At 35.2% G+C, this 21,091-nt stretch overlaps 1 protein-coding gene and 1 long non-coding RNA gene across 2 annotated transcripts; both read right to left on the bottom strand.

The window, feature by feature from the left end:
- Nucleotides 1-6,884: 6,884 nt before the first annotated feature.
- On the bottom strand, nt 6,885-10,345 carry LOC107948763 (uncharacterized). Its single transcript, XR_001697554.2, has 2 exons — nt 10,083-10,345; nt 6,885-7,373 (listed from the first exon to the last, which is right to left on the bottom strand). It is a non-coding gene; the product is annotated as an uncharacterized lncRNA (long non-coding RNA).
- A 3,329-nt stretch (nt 10,346-13,674) lies between these two features.
- On the bottom strand, nt 13,675-14,187 carry LOC107962308 (uncharacterized). Its single transcript, XM_016898680.1, has 2 exons — nt 14,010-14,187; nt 13,675-13,943 (listed from the first exon to the last, which is right to left on the bottom strand). The coding sequence occupies exons 1-2, from the start codon at nt 14,185-14,187 to the stop codon at nt 13,675-13,677; spliced, it is 447 nt and encodes a 148-aa protein (XP_016754169.1).
- Between the last annotated feature and the right edge of the window lie 6,904 nt (nt 14,188-21,091).

Here is a 21,091-nt window from a genome sequence, read left to right as displayed (position 1 = left end):
GGGGGATGGACTAATACTTATAGAACTGGAGAATCATCCATTTGTGAATTAATAATGCCATCGGATGAATCCGGTAGTAAAACTTGAATTCTTTAAACTAATATTTAAATTTTTGTAAATTTTTGTATATTTAGCTAACAGTTTAGTCTAGATTTCAATTTTTATTAAACTTATGTTTTATAGAAACCCATAACACTTTAGAAATTAGAAATTTGGGTGAAAATAGAGCCAGTGTCGCAACACAGTAACCTCGTGTCACAACATCAAAGGCAAAATTGACAACTTTGGGAAAATCATCTCGATGTTGTGACACAGACTTTGTGTGTCGCGACACCAAAACAAGTATACCCAGAAAACCAAAAATTTTTGAGTGTGTCACGACATCGAACCCCTATGTCGTGACAACGACAAACTAACAAGGATGTGCGACACAGAACCCCTGTGTCGCGACGTCGCTGCAATTTTCTGCAAGGTTGACCTGACCCGATTGCGCACCCGGCAGATTAATCCTCAATTATACCCGATTTTTAACCCGTAAAGCATTAGTTTGAACCTAAAAACACCTTAAACTCACTTTATACCCTTTCTTAAAAACCTAAACTCCTCAAATAATCTCTCAAACCCAAAACCCTTTTTCATTAAAATTCCTAAATTTACAAACTTTCTTTGCTATTTAAAACATTAAAAGTTGAGGAAGGATTGCTAGCAACCGGGGGAGAACGAAGCAACAAGAATCTCAAAATCAAGATTAAGGGTTCTGAAAACTTCTATTTATTGTTACATTGAATATATTGTTTGAATACTTCATTTATAGATTTTAGATTAATATGCTTCCTAGAAAGCTTAAAAAGTCGATTGTGAAAGAAAAAGCAATGGTTTCGAATCCCTTAAAATTTCAAAATCAAAATGCTGAGAATTATTATCTTAAACTTCAAGATAAAACATTTATCCAAGAACAAAAAATGGTTCTTTGCAAAGAAATATGGTCGTTAGTTCCATACCATAGATGGGAATACTTTTGCATAAACCCGAAAGAAAACGCTGTTATTCCTCTCATCCAAGAGTTTTATGTTGCTCTTAGGGATGATGAGATGCGAAGACCATATAATCTTTGGTGGAATACAGTAACGGTAAGAGGTAAGGATGTACCATTCAAACCAGAAGCTATTTGTGAATTCTACGATGCTTCTTATTATGAAACTAATTATTTAGAAAATAGTGACTTAAATAAATTTGAAGATTTAGACATGGAAAGTATTGTAAATATTTAACTTAGAATCGTGGCTAATGGAACCTCCAGCTGGATACAGGACTTTCGACCAATTTTTATCAGGCAGTCATGTTTCCAATAGCTAAGATCTGGATGCAATTTTTCTGTCCTAGGATAGCACCTGCATTAAATGTCTCTAATCTAAATACTTTTAGAGCTATCTTATTATACGGTATTTTAAAGAAAAAATAGATATGCATTGGAGAGTGGATCTATCAAAACATGAAGGTTGGGATTATCTTTCCTCATCTAGTGACGACACATTGTAAAAGAGCAAATGTACCTATGGAGGAGAACGAGCAATTTATGCGCCCAACAAAGAGTTTGATTGGTGATTCTATGTATACTCAGTATGTGGATCTCAAATGAAAAAAAAATTAGGGATTGAAATCAAAGGAGAAAGGAAAAAATGGATATGCCCCCTCACTTAAAAGAAAAGAAACGATTATGGCAAGAAAAATGGGTGCAGGAAACAGGCCCAGTTCTTGAAGAATTCGCAAGGTAAAACAACATGAGAGTTCCAAATTATCTATTGGATATGTTTAGACCAACACAAACCCATCAAGAAGGGGAAGAGAAAGAAAGTGATGAGGAAGGAAGTGATAAGGTAGGAGACATTGAGACAACTTTTGAGGAAGATGATTGAATTTTGGGTTTTTTTTTTAAAGTTTGTATTAATTTGGGAGGATTTTTAATTTATTTAAGTTGTTAGGAGTAGGAGTAATAGTAGATTAGTAGTTGTTTTGTGTTAAATTTTCTATGTAGGAACCCCACATGGAAGAGGCACCCACCAACAGCTTATGGAACTATCATGATCAATCGGGTAACTTTTTCAATTTTTTTAGGGGCTACACATTGAGAACAATGTGTTATCTAAAGTGTGGGGGGTGGCATAGAAAATTTGTTTTAAATTTCTATTATTTTCTTTAATTTTCTTGTCAATTGTGTGCTTGAGCTTGTAGAAATACAAGTAATTGGTTAAGAGTGTGTATATAGGTTGCTTGTATTTACAATAAATTTGGCATGAAGATATATTACACTGCATATATTACACTATAAAATACAAGTGAATTTAATTTCTTTATTTTTAGACTAATAAGTTCTATATATTACACTGTAAAATAGGTATTAAGCAATTGAATGTACCAAATGATATAGAGAATACAAAGAAACGAGCATGTTGGTATGAATGCTAAATTGTTAAATTTGTGGTTGTTTGGTTGATTAGAGTTGTGAATATTGAGATACCTAGGGATGACTTAAGGAATTGTTTGGTATACACCTAGAGCTAGAAAGCTAACCCTGTTATTTATCTTTAGTACCTATGTTTTTTTTATGAACCTTTGTACCAAACCTGAGCCAAAAAATCAATTTGTACTTACCCTTTTGCTTTGGACTTGAACTGCACGACTATAGACGTATGGTCATAAGTATTAAGAGTTAAGTAGATACATTATGGCATATTTAAAAAAAAAAAGAGTAAAATAGGAGGGATTAATGTGATATAGTGATTATAGGTTAGCCAATATGTGCAACCAAAAAAAATTCAAAAAGAAAATCAAAACAAGTTGAAAAGGTTACCAAAAAAGTCAAAGCAATTGTGAGTGAGATATATTGAAAAAGGAAAAACATGAAAAGTCACAAAAGTAGAAAATTTTGATCATTAGTACACAAAAACTCATGAGCTAATCGTACTTGTTATATTATGTTATGACTTCCTATGTGGAGAAATAAGAAAGTTGAGAGAAGGAGAAATAAGGCAGTGGGCGAGAAAGGGTTACAAAGAGGGAGAATAGGGGACAATATGATGTGCCAAACTATTTTCGTGCTTGAAACTATTTGATGCTTACTACTCTTGAAATCCATACCTGCCCTAAGCCTCAAAAAGTTACAAGCCGAAAAGTCTTATAGGATCTAAGTAAAGTTTTTCATAATTTGAAACCATACTAAATAATTGCATTATTGACTATTTGTATTATGCTAGGATAATCAAATTACTAGTATAATTTATTGATGGAGTCATACATTTGAGACCCTTAATGCTTGTATGCTTTGTAATATACTGAACTTAGATATTTGACATCGAAAATGGTAAGTCAGTTATATCTCATGCCAAGATTATGTGTCAGTATGAAACTCTTATTCATGTGCTCAAAGCTAACACTTGAACCATACTTGTTTAAGGGTCGTCTTTTCATTAATTATTTTTGTTTGTGTTGCTTGAGGACAAGAAATGACTTAAGTGTAGGGGAGTTTGATCTGCCATAATTCGGTGTATCAAATTAAACTAGTTTTCGCACTTTAAGAGCTTGAACATGAGCATTTTAGTTAAGTTTTAATTACATTTCCATAAGTATTAGTTAAGTTAATAAAATGTGCAATTTAAGTCCTTTATTGACCTTAAGGGCCGAATGAGGCCTAAGGGTGAGCTAATATACTTTATGAGTGTGTAGGAGACCATTAGAAGGCATATTAACTTAATACTGGTTGCTAGGTTGCAACACAGAGCATGCGATGTCACAACATAAAGAGCAGAATAGCAGAATTCCAAGACTACCTTCAATTTCAAGACACAGCCTGAGGATGTCGGGACATACCCTTGTAGAAATCCTAAAGCTGACCATACTGCCCTCGATGTCACGACACAGAACCTGGTTTGTTGCGACATCAACTATATACGAGTAACAGTTACGAGCTAGGGGCAATTTGGTCCATGCCATCAAACATTAAGCATGAGGACGACAACTGAACTAGGGTTGAGGATGACGTCCACCCTAAAGTCTATACATAGGCTCAATTAGCACATGTTATACACCTTTCATATTTTATAATTTTCCCTTTAGATTTAGTCTTTAGATTTTCACTTTTATTAGGTTTTAGATTTTTTTTCTTGTTATTTAATTTTCTGGAGAAATCAAATTCTAGAATTACTATAAACCTCTGTGAGGATTCTACGTTTGAAGTCAAATACAAATCAGGCTTCTTCTAAACTCTATTCTTGAATTGTTCTTTATGTTCATTTTTTCATTCAAGTTTATATCGTTTATTAGATCTATGAGAAACTGATCCTCCTGTGGGGGATTAACGAGTGGACGTATGAATAATTAGCTATTTTGTAGGGATTTCTTAATGGATTAGTTGTTCTGGAAAGGAAGAATCTAAACCCTAGGCCTGACAACCCTAGGAAGTCATCAAGGTAGGAATGAACCTAAATTTGGAATGGCCTATTTGTGAATGCCTTAACCCTAAATCGATTTGGACTATGAGGTCGAAAGATAAGTAATTCTTACCGACTTAGTATTTCAGTGGATGTATCGGAAGATTCTATTGGGGTATTGACTAGTTGGTTGAACAAGGAAGCCCAATACGACATTTTATTATGACTATCAAAGCGAGCTAATCACCCATGCCCAGATTTGATACATATTCGATTATTTGATTTCTCGTTTTTCATTTTTTTTACTTTTCATTTATTTCCTTTCTTATTAGTTTTAGTATAGTTTATAAAAAATATTTCTTTTAATTCTTCGTACTATAATTTGATTAAAGTAATAATTAGATCTATCTATATTTATATTAGAATTAATTTACTGCTCGCCTCCCTTGGGTACGATCATCGAAGTACTTACCTACTCCGTTGTAACTATATTACAACCTGACCAGTATACTTGTGGATACCTCTTTTTCACATATTTTGTATAGGATTTATACTTTGGACATTGGTACGTCTAGAGGCGGTCAGTGTGCTATAGATGTTGAATTTTTTTTTTGTTAAAAATTTGAATGTGTTATGGTTGAATTTCAAAAATAAATTTTTCATTGTCGGACTATCTGTGAGAGAATCTACAGTTTGTTGTTTGCATGATAATCCGCCATTTGTATGTTTGCATGACTGTCCGCTACTTACGGTTTGCTAATTAGTCCGCGGATGATTTGTGTATGTATGAGTACGCTAAGTCAAATTGCTATAATTTTATCCGTGAGATTATCCACAATATTTATATCTGTTGGTGCTACCCGTCATATGTCTTTACGCAGAGAATAAATGCACCGTAATAGGAATGTTCATGAAATGTTTGTACGCGAGGTTGTTCATGTTGTATCTAACCACAAGTCGACTTGAAGAGTCATTTTGAGAACTATGCAGTGTGAAGGTTGACATAATGCGAACTGTGTCAGTATGTGAACTACATCTTAGTCGTATTGTATCGATGTGCGCGCTATATTAAATCTATTATAATGTAATTGTTTTGTGTATGCGATTGCTCTAGTGACTATGGTAGCACCCTGTAACTTAGGTCCAACGATCGAACCGAGTAAGGGGTATTACACCCCCACGCTTTCAAGTATTTCAGATTAGGGGCATAACCTTTCCACAATTCATATGGGTTACAGACTAAGTTTTTTATGAGACACTCTACTAAGAATATGGTTTGCAAAAATTACGGCTTCCCGCCACATAGTGTTAGGTAAACTAGAACTTAGTAGTAAAGCATTCATCATTTCTTTTAGACTTCTATTTTTCTTTTTAGCTATGTCATTCTGTTGTGGGAAAAAAGGAGAAGAAAACTCATGTATAATGTCGTGTTTCTCACAGACCTATTTAAGGAAATTATTTTCATTTTCACTACCTCTATCAGATCTAAGAGGTTTTATTCTCCTATCAAATTGGTTTTCTACTTCTGCTTTATGAAGAAGAATTTTATCTGCTTCATCTTTTGATAGTAGAAGATAAACCTTTGTATATCTAGAGTAACCATCTACAAAGGTGATATAGTAGCGTTTTCCGCTTTTACTCTCTATGTTTTAAAGTCCACTAGATCAGTATGAACTAGCTCTAAAAGTTCAGTCCTCCTATCAGTAAGTTTTTAAGGAAGGTCTAGCATGCTTGGTTTCAAAGCTACTATCATCTAGATTGGGGAGTAGATTCATTTTTATGAGTTCTTTTAGATAATAAATATTCACATGACCTAATTTAGCATGCCACATATCAAGGGATCAACAATATAAGAAAAAGTGGTCGCTTTATTATTATTAAGCATAGTCCCAATCACAAATAAACCTCTACTCAGATAACCTTTCCCAACATAATCTCCATTATAGGAAAGTACAAGTTTATTGGATTCAAAGACTAATTAATGTTTGCCTTATTCAGTAATCCACCACTGATCAAATTTTTACTCAAGACAGGTACATAAAGAATATTATTCAATAAAAATGTTTTGCCAGAAGTAAGTATGAGTAAGATTGTAAGAATATAGCTAACCTAATTGACCAGTCTGGGTACCGAGTGTCATATCAACCTAAATAACTTAACAATTTACACTCTTAAACCATATCATGTTTTAAAGCATGAATTCTATTATAGTTGGTATCATACGTGTTTCAATTCTTTACAAACTTCCTAACTTAATAAGTTAATAGACGTTTCAAACTTTATGGTAAGACTATAATATAGGTGTATCCAACTTGACCCCCGAGGCATAGCCTCTAAAGGTTCCCCTCTATACAAATGAATAATATGTCATTGACTATTCCTAGGGTTGTACTTAAACAATTGAATGGGCGGTAAAAAAATCAGATTTATACCATGGAAATTTAAAACTGTTAAGTATCATCAAAATAACCCCAACTCGATGAGATTTAACTCATTATTTGGAAAATATAATTCCAAACCATCACCATCATTTACAACCAAATAAATTCAAAATAGAGTACTAAGGAAATAATGGAAGAACGTCAAGAAAACAGCTACTGTTGGTCCACACTATAGCAGCACAATCCTATGCTGACCGAGAGGATGACTTTCTCTTCCACTCGAGATCTCTTACTCTTCTACTTCTCTCTGGGATGCCTTTTGAGGTTCTCTTCATCGTCCTTTTATAGATAGAGTTCAGCCAATCAGTTTGTGTTAATCTTCTCCTCTTTTTTAGGGTGATTTATCTAGTACTAGTTTAAATTTCAAACTGAAACAGCTGCGCATGAAACGTTTGTCTTAGTCTTACTAGCATTGCTGCGGCACCAGCGCTGGCATATCATCTGCACTTTGCCTTAGCAAAACTTCACTTTTTTTATTTCCTTTCTTCGAAAACTTGTTCCTTTCCTACCACCACAGAAAATGCACCAAATAACTCAACATCGTCCAAGTCCGAATGCAATATAACAAATGCTAATTAAAATGCCCTAAAATGCAACAAAATGTACCTAAGTACAAGTAATTAGCTAGGTCGAAAGGAAAAAAATATAAGTCTTTTCAAGAGTCATCACACCCCCAAACCTAAGCTATTGCTTGTCCTCAAGCAAAAATTTCCTATATGTACTAATGCAAATATTTTGCCCTGGCATGAAACCCTTCCATACTGCTTATCTATCCAAAAAATAATTTATATCTCAATTCTTAGTAATTTTCTCTATCCTAAAGTTTGTTTGAGTGGCTAAGGTTTTTCTAGCAAGGGTAGTGCAAAAATATCTCCTCAAAACAAAAACTCCTGAATACTCACCCACTCTCCCCTTCTGCCGTATAGCAAATATCTTCTAACCCATTTAGTTCATTTTCCATCTAACATCACTTATTTATTATTATTCCAAATTTTTCTCTTTTTTTAATGGGTTGGGGAATTTAGCATGTCACAAGATTTTTCTACCCTGAGAATCCTAGTGGAGAATACACCAAATTGCTGAGGCATTACATATGTCAAAATTTAAACAACAAAACATTCATGAAGCTAGGGCCTTTGACTAAAAAGATGGATGGAGCATACAACTACCTCCTTAGCTACTCAATACTTAGCTACAGTGGAAAGTCCTCAACAATTTTTACTACACACTCGTACTTAGACCCACCTTTCTAATCAACAGCACAATGGAGCAAACAAAGTGGTGCTGACCTACTTAGCGATGCTGAAGCATTGGAGTGCCTATTGTCCTTCATTTCAATAATATGTCATAGCATTGCTAATAATACTAGGTTGTAGAATCCCTAAGGCATTAAAAGATACTCATTATAATTCGAAAAAAAAACTGCTGAGTGTAAGGCATCCTACTTTTAGAAATAAATTTCCAAGCAATCTAACCTCAACAAAACTTACCAAATCCATTTTTACAAATTCAGGCAAATCAAAAAATAATATTTATAATCATCATTGAACATCATGAATAAAATTGTAGTTTGTATAGATAAAAAATAAATCAATAGTCACAATGCTATGGCAAAATACTCCTATATGCAACAATATGGATATATCCTAAATACAAAATGCAGCCTAGAGGCACAATACACCCCCAAACCTAAGGGATGCATTGTCCCTAGTGCATGAAACAACACAAACATAAGTGTATGCATGGATATAGAAAAAAAATAATATGCAATGTATTAAGAAAAGAAATAAGGAAAGAAAAAACTTATCAAACTTAGATTGGACTATAGGTGTATCATTCAAGTCATCTCACAGTCTTGCGGGATTTGACTTTGTAACTCATTTTTTGTTTCAAAATGGTACTCTGACCAACTTCCTTATTATTTTCCGTCAGACCATCGATCAATTTATCGATTTCTTTGTCTTGCTCAGTCACAAAAGCCGGTGAAGACACGGGTACAGAAGTTTTACCCTTATCAACAGTAGTGGTAGTAGCTTGCTCATCTTTCTGTCCTTATTCTCTTTGGGCCTTAAATGCAAATTTTCCCAGCTCATCCTCAGCAGCTTTCTCATTAGGAATGGTTTCTTATTCCACAGAATCATTGCTAATACTAGGTTGATCTGGCTCCTCCTCAAATTCATCAGATGATAGCAAAGTCGATGGAAACACAGGAAATAGTGGCATGGGTTTTGAAAAAAAATCTTCTGAAAAGATCTTTGTAAGGCCAAGTCCTGATTTTTCGCATACGCCAAATATTAAGCCTAATGTGCATTGAGTTGTCCCAACTCTTCAACAAGATGGTACTGCTGGACTTTAAAAAGGGACAACCTTTTCTCTAGTTGAATCAAAGAATGTAAGATTTTCTGGTTAAGAGAATCCGAGAGTCATGGGACATTGCTATGGGAAATTGCTTGGCAGGTGAAGCTTGATGGTGTTGGGATGCCGCAACAAACTCAGATCCTCTGAGTTTGACAAAAATAGCTCGTGTTATCCCACCCTTGTTGGGGGTAACATCATCAACATCACTTAATAGCACATTTGCTACTTCACATAGGGCTGAGATAAGAGAAGGAAAGTTTAAACTGCCAGCATTCTTATCTGTACACTTATGAACTTCCTGGAATATAATTATCCCAATATTTATCCTTCGGCCTTGAATAATAGAATAGAAAAATAGTATTCTCTCCTTTGAAACCGTTGTATTATGTGTTGATGGCATCAGTCTACTTCTCAAGAACTGATACCAGACCTTCCCTACTAGCTTCAAAGTAACGCACTCAACAGTGTAACAGTCGTGGCTTGAAATATTTGATGTGTTCCTTTAACACACAAATCATTCAATACTCGTGATAATCTTGTTGGTGTAATATTGTAAAAAAACTTCGAATGTTCATCTTCAACCTCCCCGAGACCAAAATGGGTATTTATTTGGTCTTCATCAAACAGAATAGATTTACCATTCACGTAGATGAATGGGGAATGTAGGGAGTTAACATGAGCATAAAACTCTAGCACCACTTTTCCCAAAACATCTTTTGGATGTAAACAACACTTACTTCAGTTGTGCTTTTTGATAACTAACACCATCGATTCATCATATCCAAAATGGGGTTCATCTTTCAACAAAAATCCCTGCTCAAAGAAAAACGGTCGTTTGAAAATGTTAGATGTGTACCTTGTAGCAGCGGCAGCATTGAAGAATATCTTCGAATGAGAACCCTCAGCACGAGAAGATTTTACCATCTTTGAAGTACTCTTTGCACGGGCCATAAAGGAATTTTGAAAAGAAATTTAGGAAAAGTACCCCGAATGTGTAAAGAGTAACAGAGGAGTTAAAGAAGGAATTAGTGTAAAAATAAAAATTTTATCAGAGGTAAGAGACGTGAGCGGTTGGAAGAAAAAGGAATTAAAAGGGGATAATGATGGAGATTTTAGGAAATGGGAAACGTGAGGAAAGGGGTTATGACGTAGGGAAAAAATAAAAAAAGAAATAAAGTTTTGTAGGGAAATGAAATATTCGGGCCCTTCATTTAGGGCTTCTATTTTAGTTTCCCAAAAGGGTTTGCCAACAAATCTTTCTTTTGGAGTTTTCCAATTGATCAAGTTTTGACACCTCATCACTTAAATTGTTGTGGCATCATACTCCTCTCTAATGCTGTGGCATTATTATTCAGCACTTATTAGCAAATCCTGATCCTTTTATTCTACTTCGATTTAAACTGTAAATAAAAAATTATTAATAACAAGAAAATATAAAAGAATTTTATAATTAATTAAAATTAAAAAAATTGCTTGTCAGGTTCAACAGGAGCACCCCAATAATGCTTCAGGCATTGCTCCTGCTTCCAAATTTTTGACAGTAACAGCTCTATGTGAAAACACTTTAATTACTTTAAAAGGTCCTGGCCATCGAGATTTTAATTTACTAGGGAATAACTTGAGCATAGAGTTAAACGAACAACACCTGCTGTCCAGGTTCAAATTGCCTTGGCAAAATTCTGCTATAATGCCATCGCTTGGTCTTTTCCTTATATAAACGAGCATTTTCATATGCTTAAGCCCGAAATTCTTCCGTCTCATTCAACTTTAATAATCTTTTGTTGCCAGTAATGGCCCAATCCATATTTAGCCTCTTAATTACCCAAAATGCCTTATGCTCAAGTTCAACAGGAAAATGACATCGCTTACCATAAACAAGCTTGAAAGGTGACATCTCTTATGGTGTTTTAAATGTTGTTCAGTATGCCCATAGAGCTTCATCCAATCTGGTAGACCAGTCTTTTCGAGAAGGATTTACTGCTTTTTCCAAAATTTTCTTAATTACTCTATTAGAGATTTCGACTTAGCCATTGGTCTGGGGATGATATGCCATGGCAATTCTGTGTTTCACCCCATATCTGTGCAAAGCATTGGCCATTAATTTGCAATCGAAATGGGATCCTTCATCACTGATGATTGCTCTAGGTGTCCCAAATCTTGTGAAAATGTTCTTATGTAAAAATTTCAATACCGACTTAGCATCATTAGAGGCTAGAGCTATTGCTTCTACCTATTTAGACATAGTCTACTGCCAAAAGTATTTATAGCTTGCCTGCGGATGGTGGAAATGGACCCATAAAGTCTATTCCCCATACATCAAATAACTCAATCTATAATATACAATGCAACGACATTTCCTGTATTTTTGAGACATTCCTTGTTCTCTGACAATGGTCACATGACTTATAAAATTCATGAGCATCCTTAAATAGGGTCAGCCAATAGAATCCTGACATGAGTACCTTTACAACTGTTTTTATTCCTCCTAAATGTCCTCGATAAAGAGCTGAGTGGCAATACTATAAAATGCTAAGCAGATTCTCGTTAGGGACACACTTCTGAATTATCTGGTTTGCACAATGCTTAAATAGGAAGGGTTCATCCCAATAGTTCTGTTTAGAAGCATGAAGAAATTTCCATTCCTTGTGCGTATTGAATTCAGGTGGCATTACACCACTCACCAAAAAGTTTATTATGTCTGCGTAAAGTTAGTACCTTGGCAATAAGTAACTGTTCGTCTAGGGAATCCTCCTTAATGCATTTTGTGCAACCATCTTCATTTCTAGATTCTATCATTATTAAATGGCCAGCCACTTGATTTTCAGTTCCCTTCTTATCTCTTATTTACAAATCAAACTCTTACAGAAAAAGTATCCACATAATTAATCTCGACTTGGCATCTTTTTTGCGTATCAAATATTTGATAGTCGAGTGATCTATGTAAACTCTAACTTTGGTCCCCACTAAGTAAGATCAAAATTTGTTGAACACAAAAACTACTGCTAGCAATTATTTCTCTATGCTGGTGTAATTAAGCTGAGCTTTTGTCAGCATCCTACTGGTATAGTATATTGCGTGTAATACCTTGCCCTTTCTTTTCCTCAACACTGATCTCACTGCAAAATCACTGGCGTCGCACATGAGTTCAAAGGGCAATGACCATTTTAGAGCAACTACAATTGGTGCAGCTACTAGTCACTCCTTGAGTAACTCGAAAGCCTGCAAACATTGATCATCAAAATTAAAAGGTTTATTTATTTCAAGCAGAGTACATAAGGGTTTAAATATTTTTGAGAAGTCCTTGATAAAACTTCTGTAAAATCTTGCATGTCCTAGGAAACTTCGAATACCCTTTACATTGGTGAGAGGTGGTAATTTTTCAATTACTTCTATTTTTGCTCGATCCACCACAATTCCTTGCTATGACACCTTATGTCCTAACACAATGCCTTCATAGACCATGAAGTAGCATTTCTCTCAATTTAACACAAGATTTGTTTCCTCATAGTGGCAGAATACCATCTCTAATTTCTTTAAACAATCCTCAAAATCATTCCAAAACACAAAGAAGTCATCCATAATAACTTTAAGGAAATTTTCCACCATGAATGAAAATATAGCCATCATACAACGTTGGAAAGTTGTTGGGGCATTACATAACTTGAACAACATCCATCTAAACACAAAAGTGCCATATGAATAGGTGAATGTGGTCTTCTCTTGGTCTTCTAGTGTTATGACAATCTGGTTGTAACCAAAATAACCATCTAGAAAACAATAAAAAGCCTTACTAGCTAATCTATCCAACATCTGATCCATAAACGGACAAGGGAAATGGTCCTTCCTTGTTGCCTTGTTAAGTTTGCAAAAGTCCATACACACCCTCAATCCTATAATGGTGTGAGTGGTTATGAGCTCATCATTGTCATTACTTACCACTGTGACACCTCCTTTCTTGGGTACGCATTGCACAGGGTTTACCCACGAGTTGTCAAAAATGGGATAAATAATGCCGATTTGAATCCACTTGATAATCTCCCTTTTGACAACTTCTTTCATAATTGGATTTAGTCATCTCTATTGTTCAATGGAATTGTTGTGGCAATCTTCTAACAAAATCTTATGCATACACAATGTTAGGCTAATTCCTTTTATATTAGCAAGGGTCCATCCTAATGCCCTTTTAGATCGCCATAACACTTCCAACAACCTATTTTTTTGCTAAGGTGTTCACCTTGTAGAAATTACAACTGGCAAAGTGTTGTTATTCCCAAAGTATGCATATTTCAGATGAGGCAAAGACTTTAACTCCAATATAGTGATTCCTCCACAGAAGGTTTAGGAGGCTTAAAGGATTTTCCAGATAAATCCAGGGTCTCAAATTTCTTCCCTGGCCTGTCCCTTATTTGCTGAGCTTTCCTAAATTCACCAAGTTCTTCAAATCTTAATTATTCACCTTGCTCCATCAAGTAATCTTCGCTGTCAACACTACTATAGCAAAATTTTGCAAATTCGTTTACTGTTATTTCTATCACATCAACCATGTGGCATTCCTTACTCTCATCCGCATAGTTCATTGCATTAAACACTTTGAAAGTGGCCTGCTGATCATTCACTCTCATAGGTAGCTCACATTTATGTAAATCAATTAGAGTCCTATCAGTAGCAAGAAATGGTATTCCAAGAATAATTGGAACATCATGGTCAGCTTCACATTCTAAAATAAGAAAATCTGTGGGAAAGATAAATTTATCTACCCTTATCAATACATCTTCGATTTTACCTTCCAGATGGGCATAAGATCTGTCAGCTAATTGCAACGTCACTATGGTAGGTCTTGCCTTCCCAATTCCTAGCTTTCTGAAAATAGATATAGGCATTAGATTTATACCTGCGCCTAAATCACATAATCTCTTATGTACATAGAGATTTCCAATTGAACAGGGGATAGTGAACTCCATGGGTCTTTTAACCTCAGAGGTAACTTATTCATCAATATTTTTGTGCACCCTTCAGTGAGAAAAAATAGTCTCAAATTCTCTCAATCTGCGTTTCTTCGACAATATGTCCTTCTTGAATTTTATGTAGTTGGGCATTTGGTTTAATGCTTTGACTAGCGGTATGTTGATATGGAGTTGTTTCAAGACATCTAAAAATATTTTAAACTGAGCATCTTGCCTAGAATTGATACGAGCAAAGGAGGTGACACTCAAGGGGTTGTTTTTCCTAGTGGTCCAATCACTCGAAGCAAGGCACGACAATTAAAATCAAAGATGAATGCTTTTGTCCAAGACTTTGTTGCTACAAATTTAGTTCATCATGTTCGTGACGTTGACATATACGGGAATGCAATTCACTGGACCAATCTTGGAATAGTGAAAGCCTATAAATTGGTGGATTAATCTTTTATGTATCTTATTATTATTTACTTAATTGGGACACATCACTTATGAGTTTTAAGTAATTTTATTGGTTAGGTTATTATTTATTTATTTTCTTAGATAATTTTAAAGAGTTTTATTAGGGTTCAATTACTCTTGTATTTTGCCTATAAATAGGCTTGTTTTCTACACATTGAGAGGGGGTGGTCGAATAAAAAGAGAGTATTTGTTTTCTTCCAAATTTGTGTGAGGCAAATTTTTGAGAGTAGAGTGATTCTTCTCTTGCTATTTAGTTTGGAGTTTGTTACTTTTGAGGGTATTTCAGAGTTACACATATTCAAATTTCTTTCCTGTTCATCGGTGTTTCTAGAGGTTCATCTTCTAGGGGTTTCGTAGGGAGCCGCTCAATCATTGGCGTTTTTGGTTACAAGTTAACCAAGGGTTCCGTAGGGCAAATCTATCCCTTTTTTTTCTTTTTTTATTATTTAACTAATTTTATTTATTCTCGTTTTATTTCTAACTTGTGTTTCTCTTGTGTCTAGATCCGGGTTTTTGCATCAGTTGGTATCAATTTCAGGCCATTCGGTGTTTTTTTTTCTCCTCTTATTCTTTAAAAAACGGAAAAAAAAGTAAAAAGCGCAAAAAAAACCTCAAAAAAAAGTTGCCTACCTTTCATACGTAGGTTTCTTCTTTTCCTATTATTGTTATTATTTTTATTTTTATTTTTCCCAAAATTGAATTTCTTTTCCTTCTTCTTTTCTTGACTCAAGTATAATTAAAGCTTCAATTTTTGAAAATCTTAAGACACCAAACGTTTCCGATTTTTGTTTTTTTTAAATTGGGTAGAGTTTTCTTAAGTGTTCTTCTTATTAAAGCTTTTCTTTGACTCTAGAGTTAGGGATCGTTGCAGGTCTACGTTTTTTTGTTTCTCTTATGCTTTCTAACAGTTTGTTTCTTCTTATGTTAGCAGATATTAAAGGCACGCACAATTCCTTCATCCGTGTAGCCTCCATTACAAGTTGCCTCGCCAAGTTTATTGGCCTCTTAGAGAAATTAGGGTCTTCATTGTTTCTTTGAAGTTTGCACCTCCGTTATTTGATCTTGATTAGTAACCCTCTCCAAACATATTTACAAGTTTTGAATCATTCAGAGAGTTATTCTTTTGAGAGCTAACGAGTGAGGTTATTATTTTTTTTCTTTCTTGTTCCTGTTTGTTTGATCTTTCACAGATACCATGCCGCTCACTAGATCCCAAACTAGTAAAAATGAAGAGGATGAGCAAAAAAGAGAAAACGATCCTTTGGTCGAGTTGTCACAAAAAGAGATGAAAAAGTTGCAAACTCAATTCGAACATCGCATGACCCAGATGTTACAAGAGCAAAGGGAGTTTCTTGATACAAAACTTACAACTCAAGAGAGATATATTGCCGATAATTACAAGAAGTTGAACGAAGCCTTTATAAGCCGATCAAATTCATGAGATTGAACTTTTAAACGAAGGGAGGACCATGTTTTTGATGATGACTTTGAGTCCGAGTATGTACCTAAAGAAAGGTTGGAATGAAACAATGACACCCCCAAACTAAAATTTCCTTCTTTCTCAGGGAAGAATGATCCTGATGCTTACCTTGATTGGGAGGAAAAGATGGAAGCCGTCTTTGCTTGTTACAATTACTTTGATGAGAAAAAGGTAACATACGCTGTCGCTGAGTTCATTGATTATGCACTAACATGGTGGAATAAATTATGTAAAAGCAGGATTCTTTATAGAGAGCAACCTGTTACTACTTGGGTTGAAATGAAGCGCATCTTGCGAAAACGGTTTGTTCCACCACACCATTATCGAGAACTCCATCAAAGACTCCAACATCTTGTTCAAGGAGATAGATCTGTGGATGACTACTACAAAGAGATAAAGACTATTCAGATTAGAGCCAATCTTGTTGAAGAGACTGAGGTGACTATGGCTAGGGTCCGTGCTGGCCTAAAGCCTGAGATTGCAAATCGAGTTGAGTTACAACACTACATAGATGTTGAAGAGATGCTTCAAACCGCACACACCATTGAAAAGTAATTACGAAAGAAAGGGACACCGAGGGGTGCTAGTTCAGTTTCTAATCCTGCTTGGAGAGGAAATTGGCAAAAAAAAGATGATAGATTGTGGAATGGGAGAGATGCGCGGTTCAAACCAAATAAGCCTAGAACTTACTCCAAAGATAGAGGTATGCCTAATTCATTTAAAGGTTCTACTTCTACTAATCGAGCTCCATCTTCTTCTTCTACTTCTCCTAGTGCCATTAAGCAGCCAAAAGATATTACCTGCTTCAAATGCCAAGGAAGGGGTCACTATGCTCGAGAATGCCCTAATAAAAGTCATTGGTGATTCGAGAAGATGGCGAGGTTGATTTTGAGTCTGATAACGAAGATGAGATGCCTCCTTTGGAAGATGCTGATGATGTGCATACTCATGATGAGTATGAAGAATACTTGGAGTATGGTGAGAAAGCACGTGTTGCTCGAAGGGCTTTAAATGTCCAGTTTAAAGAGGAAGGGCACGAACAAAGAGATAACATTTTCCACACGAGATGTTTAATTGGTGGACAACCTAGTTCATTGATCATCGATAGTGGAAGTTGCACCAATGTGGTGATTTCTTCCCTTGTTGAGAAACTTGGCCTACCTTGTGTGAAGCATCCAAGGCCATACCGCTTGCAATGGCTGAATGATAGTAGGGAGGTAAAAGTATCTAAACGATGCTTAGTTTCATTTTCCATTGGTAGATACTCTGATAAAGTTTTGTGTGATGTTATTCCAATGCAAGCTGGGCACATATTACTTGGGCGGCCATGGCAGTTTGATCGACGAGTAAATCATGATGGTTTCCTTAACCAATATACCTTTGTGTTCCTTAGAAAGAAGTTTACTTTGCTCCACTTCCTCCTCAAGAAGTCTACAATGATCAACTCAAACTTGCTAATGAGATGGGTAAGGGAAGTGAGGTAAAATCATTGAAAAAGGCTGAGAGTAAAGAGGCCCTTAGTGTTAAAAGTCAACTTAAAGGCCCAACATTGGTGAGTGATTGCACACACAAGTCACGAGATGAGAGAGTGAGTTTATTCGCTAGGTTTCGAGATATCAAATTTGCTCTTTGTACAAAACAAACATTTGTAATTATTAGGTTTAGGGAAAATTTTGTTTTGACTAACCCTAATACACATTTGCCTAGTTGTTTTGTTGATCTTTTGCAAGATTTTGAGGATGTATTTCCTTCTGAAATGCCTAAGGGATTACCTCCTTTACGAGGGATTGAACATCAAATTGACTTTGTGCCTGGTTCGAGTATTCCGAATAGACCAGTCTATTGAAGCAATCCTGAAGAAACTAAGGAGTTGCAAAGGCAAGTTGAAGATCTCTTAGAGAAAGGGTTGATTTGTGAGAGTCTAAGCCCTTGTGCGGTCCCTGTACTTCTCGTCCCAAAAAAAGATGGTTCTTGGAGAATGTGTGTTGATTGCCGTGCTGTCAACAAGATTACGGTAAAGTATCGACATCCAATTCCTCAATTAGATGATATGTTGGATGAGCTTAATGGTGCATGCATTTTCTCTAAAATTGACTTAAAAAGTGGTTACCATCAAATAAGAATGAAACAAGGTGATGAATGGAAAACTGCTTTTAAGACTAAGTATGGCCTATATGAGTGGTCAGTCATGCCATTTGGCTTAACTAATGCTCCTAGCACATTCATGAGATTAATGAACCACATACTTAGACCTTTTTTAGGAAAATTTGTCGTTGTGTATTTTGATGACATACTGATTTATAGCAAAACTTTGAATAATCATGTTAGGCATGTTAAATTAGTATTTGATGTGTTAAGGCATGAACGACTCTTTGCTAATCTTGAAAAATACACCTTTTGTATGGATAAGCTTGTTTTTTTGGGTTTTGTGATAAGTTCTACAGGAATCCATGTGGATGAGGAGAAGGTAAAGGCAATTAAAGAATGGCCTATCCCTAAAACTGTTTCTCAGGTAAGGTCTTTCCTTGGGTTAGCCGGTTTCTACCGTAGGTTTGTTCGTAACTTTTCCACAATTGCTTCGCCTTTGACTGCACTTATTAAAAATGATGTATCTTTTTATTGGACAGATAAGCAAGAATTAGCATTTAATGAACTTAAAGATAAATTGTGTAATGCTCCTATTCTTGTTTTACCTAATTTTGAAAAGACCTTTGAGATTCAATGTGATGCTTCTGGTGTAGGTATAGGTGTCGTCCTCATGCAAGATAGTAAACCACTAGCCTACTTTAGTGAGAAACTTGGTGGAGCACATTTGAACTATTCGACCTATGATAAAGAGTTGTATGCCTTGGTAAGGGCATTAGAAGTTTGGCAACATTACCTTTTACCAAAGGAGTTTGTGATTCACACTGACCATGAATCACTTAAGCACTTAAAGGGACAAGGTAAGTTGAACAAGCGACATGCGAGGTGGGTTGAATTCATTGAATCTTTTCCTTATGTTATAAGGTATAAGAAAGGTAAAGATAATATTGTGGCTGATGCTCTATCAAGGAGGTACACCTTAATTAGTACATTGCATACTAAGTTATTAGGTTTTCAGTATCTCAAAGATTTATATGGCACTGATTCTGATTTTGCAAGCATTTATGACGCATGTGAACATTGTGCATTTCACAAATTTTATAAGCATGATGGCTATCTTTTTTCAAAATAATAGACTATGCTTACCAAAGTGTTCAATGTGAGAATTGTAATAGCAGGCTGATCTGCTTCGAAATTGCTGAGGAAATGGTAGAGGTGGTCATCTTTCAGGTTGTTGATACTATTTTGCTATGGCATTTTTGTTGGCAGCCTGATCTGGTTTTGCCACAGCATTCTTTTGCTTATCCTTTTCAAGTGTAGTATGTTTTTCAAAAGGCTCTAGGATCTTTACCTGGTCACGTCTTGAGTCGTCCTCTTCTGCCGCAGTGTTTTGAATGAAATCATCTACCTGAGTCCCGCTTTTGAGAGTAATAGCCTTGTATTGCTCCTTGCCTTGTGTCCTCAAATTTTCGGTGTCAATGGGTAATGCTCCCTGCGGTCTTGTGTTCAAAGCATTGGTTATTTGACCTTCTTGATTCTCAAGAGCAACTGAGTGATCTATGATCTAAGCGGTGTTACCAGAATCTCACTTTGTTTATATCAAGTGTAAAGAGTAATCTTTAACACATCTTTGCTTATAACTCTGAACTGACAACCATCTAGTCGAAAATCAATACTTAAAGATATTGTAGTTCCCTTTTTCTAAATAATTAATTCATCTCTATAAAATAACAACCACTGGTTCATCATGGTGTCTCTGATATGCTATCTGAAATCATTATGCAATTCTCATAATCATAGTATTATTTTCCCAAATTAGACATTTGTTCATATGAAACCTTTATCAACCAACTCTTGTAACTCTGTCTTTAACTTTATCAATTCAATAGAAGTCATTTTATACAAAGCAATAAATATCAGAGTAGATTTAGGCATGATCTCAATAGTAAATACAACTTCTTATTTGACGATAATCTAGGTAATTCTTCAGGAAAAATATCAGTAAATTCCCTATCTGTTGATAACTAATCAATCTTAGACTTTGATTCTCATGAATGTAGAATGTAAACTAATAATGCTTAACATCCTTTACAAACCATTCTCTGAGTAAAAATCACAGATATAACATTTATAACACAATCAGTTCTGTCTGACTCAACAGTAATTATCATAAAATCTGATATCTCAAATCGATTCATTTCTGACTACAATTTACTTCATTATCATGCAGATCAACCAGCTTATACTCGGTATTACCTAAAACTCATGAAACGATAATAACATTAGCTCGGCAAGAAAAATTCACAACTCTAAATTCTCAGTGGACATTTTATACAACTCAATTTAACTATGGCATTCTAATCCAACGGTTTAATTACTTTATCATTAAATTCAATCTATATTACTAGTATGCTCTTTTCAGATGCTAAAGTAGTTCAAAAATAATAATGAATCGACCCAAAGTCTATCAACGCATATACATTAACATAAAAAAGATAGAAAAATATTGGTTAATATATCTGGGTTAGAAGTCTCTTCTTTGGCTCGAATGGCTTAAGTTTTAGTATTATTGCTCTATCCTAGTCGTCTGCCTACTTGAGAGACGGATATTTGTGAAACAACTTGGTTTTTTTAAAAATGTCTGACTTTTTTGATAAACCCTTCATAAAATGTTCAGTAGGTCCACATCAAAAATAGGCTTCGGTCATAACTCGACGCACATCCTTGTAGAACTTTCCACAATGATCACAAACAAATATATCATTACAGATACTGGCAATACTGACTACCGGTGTCTACTGTAGTCTTGAATCATTCTATCTCAACTTATTTCTTCCTATGAATCCGAATGATATGACATTGTGGCTAAAAGTACCTCGG

This window comes from Gossypium hirsutum, chromosome D04 (genome assembly GCF_007990345.1).
Source record: "Gossypium hirsutum isolate 1008001.06 chromosome D04, Gossypium_hirsutum_v2.1, whole genome shotgun sequence".
NCBI classification, from domain to species: Eukaryota; Viridiplantae; Streptophyta; class Magnoliopsida; order Malvales; family Malvaceae; genus Gossypium; species Gossypium hirsutum.
This window is presented reverse-complemented; position numbering and strand designations above follow the sequence as displayed.

Excerpts from the sequence above, each read along its gene's own strand:
- LOC107962308 (XM_016898680.1), bottom strand. The coding sequence starts at position 14,187 with ATGGAGTTCACTATCCCCTGTTCAATTGGAAATCTCTATGTACATAAG. Across the intron at positions 13,944-14,009 it reads ATCTTATGCCCATCTGGAAG|AATGTGAAGCTGACCATGAT; the intron begins GTAAAATCGAAG and ends TTCTTATTTTAG.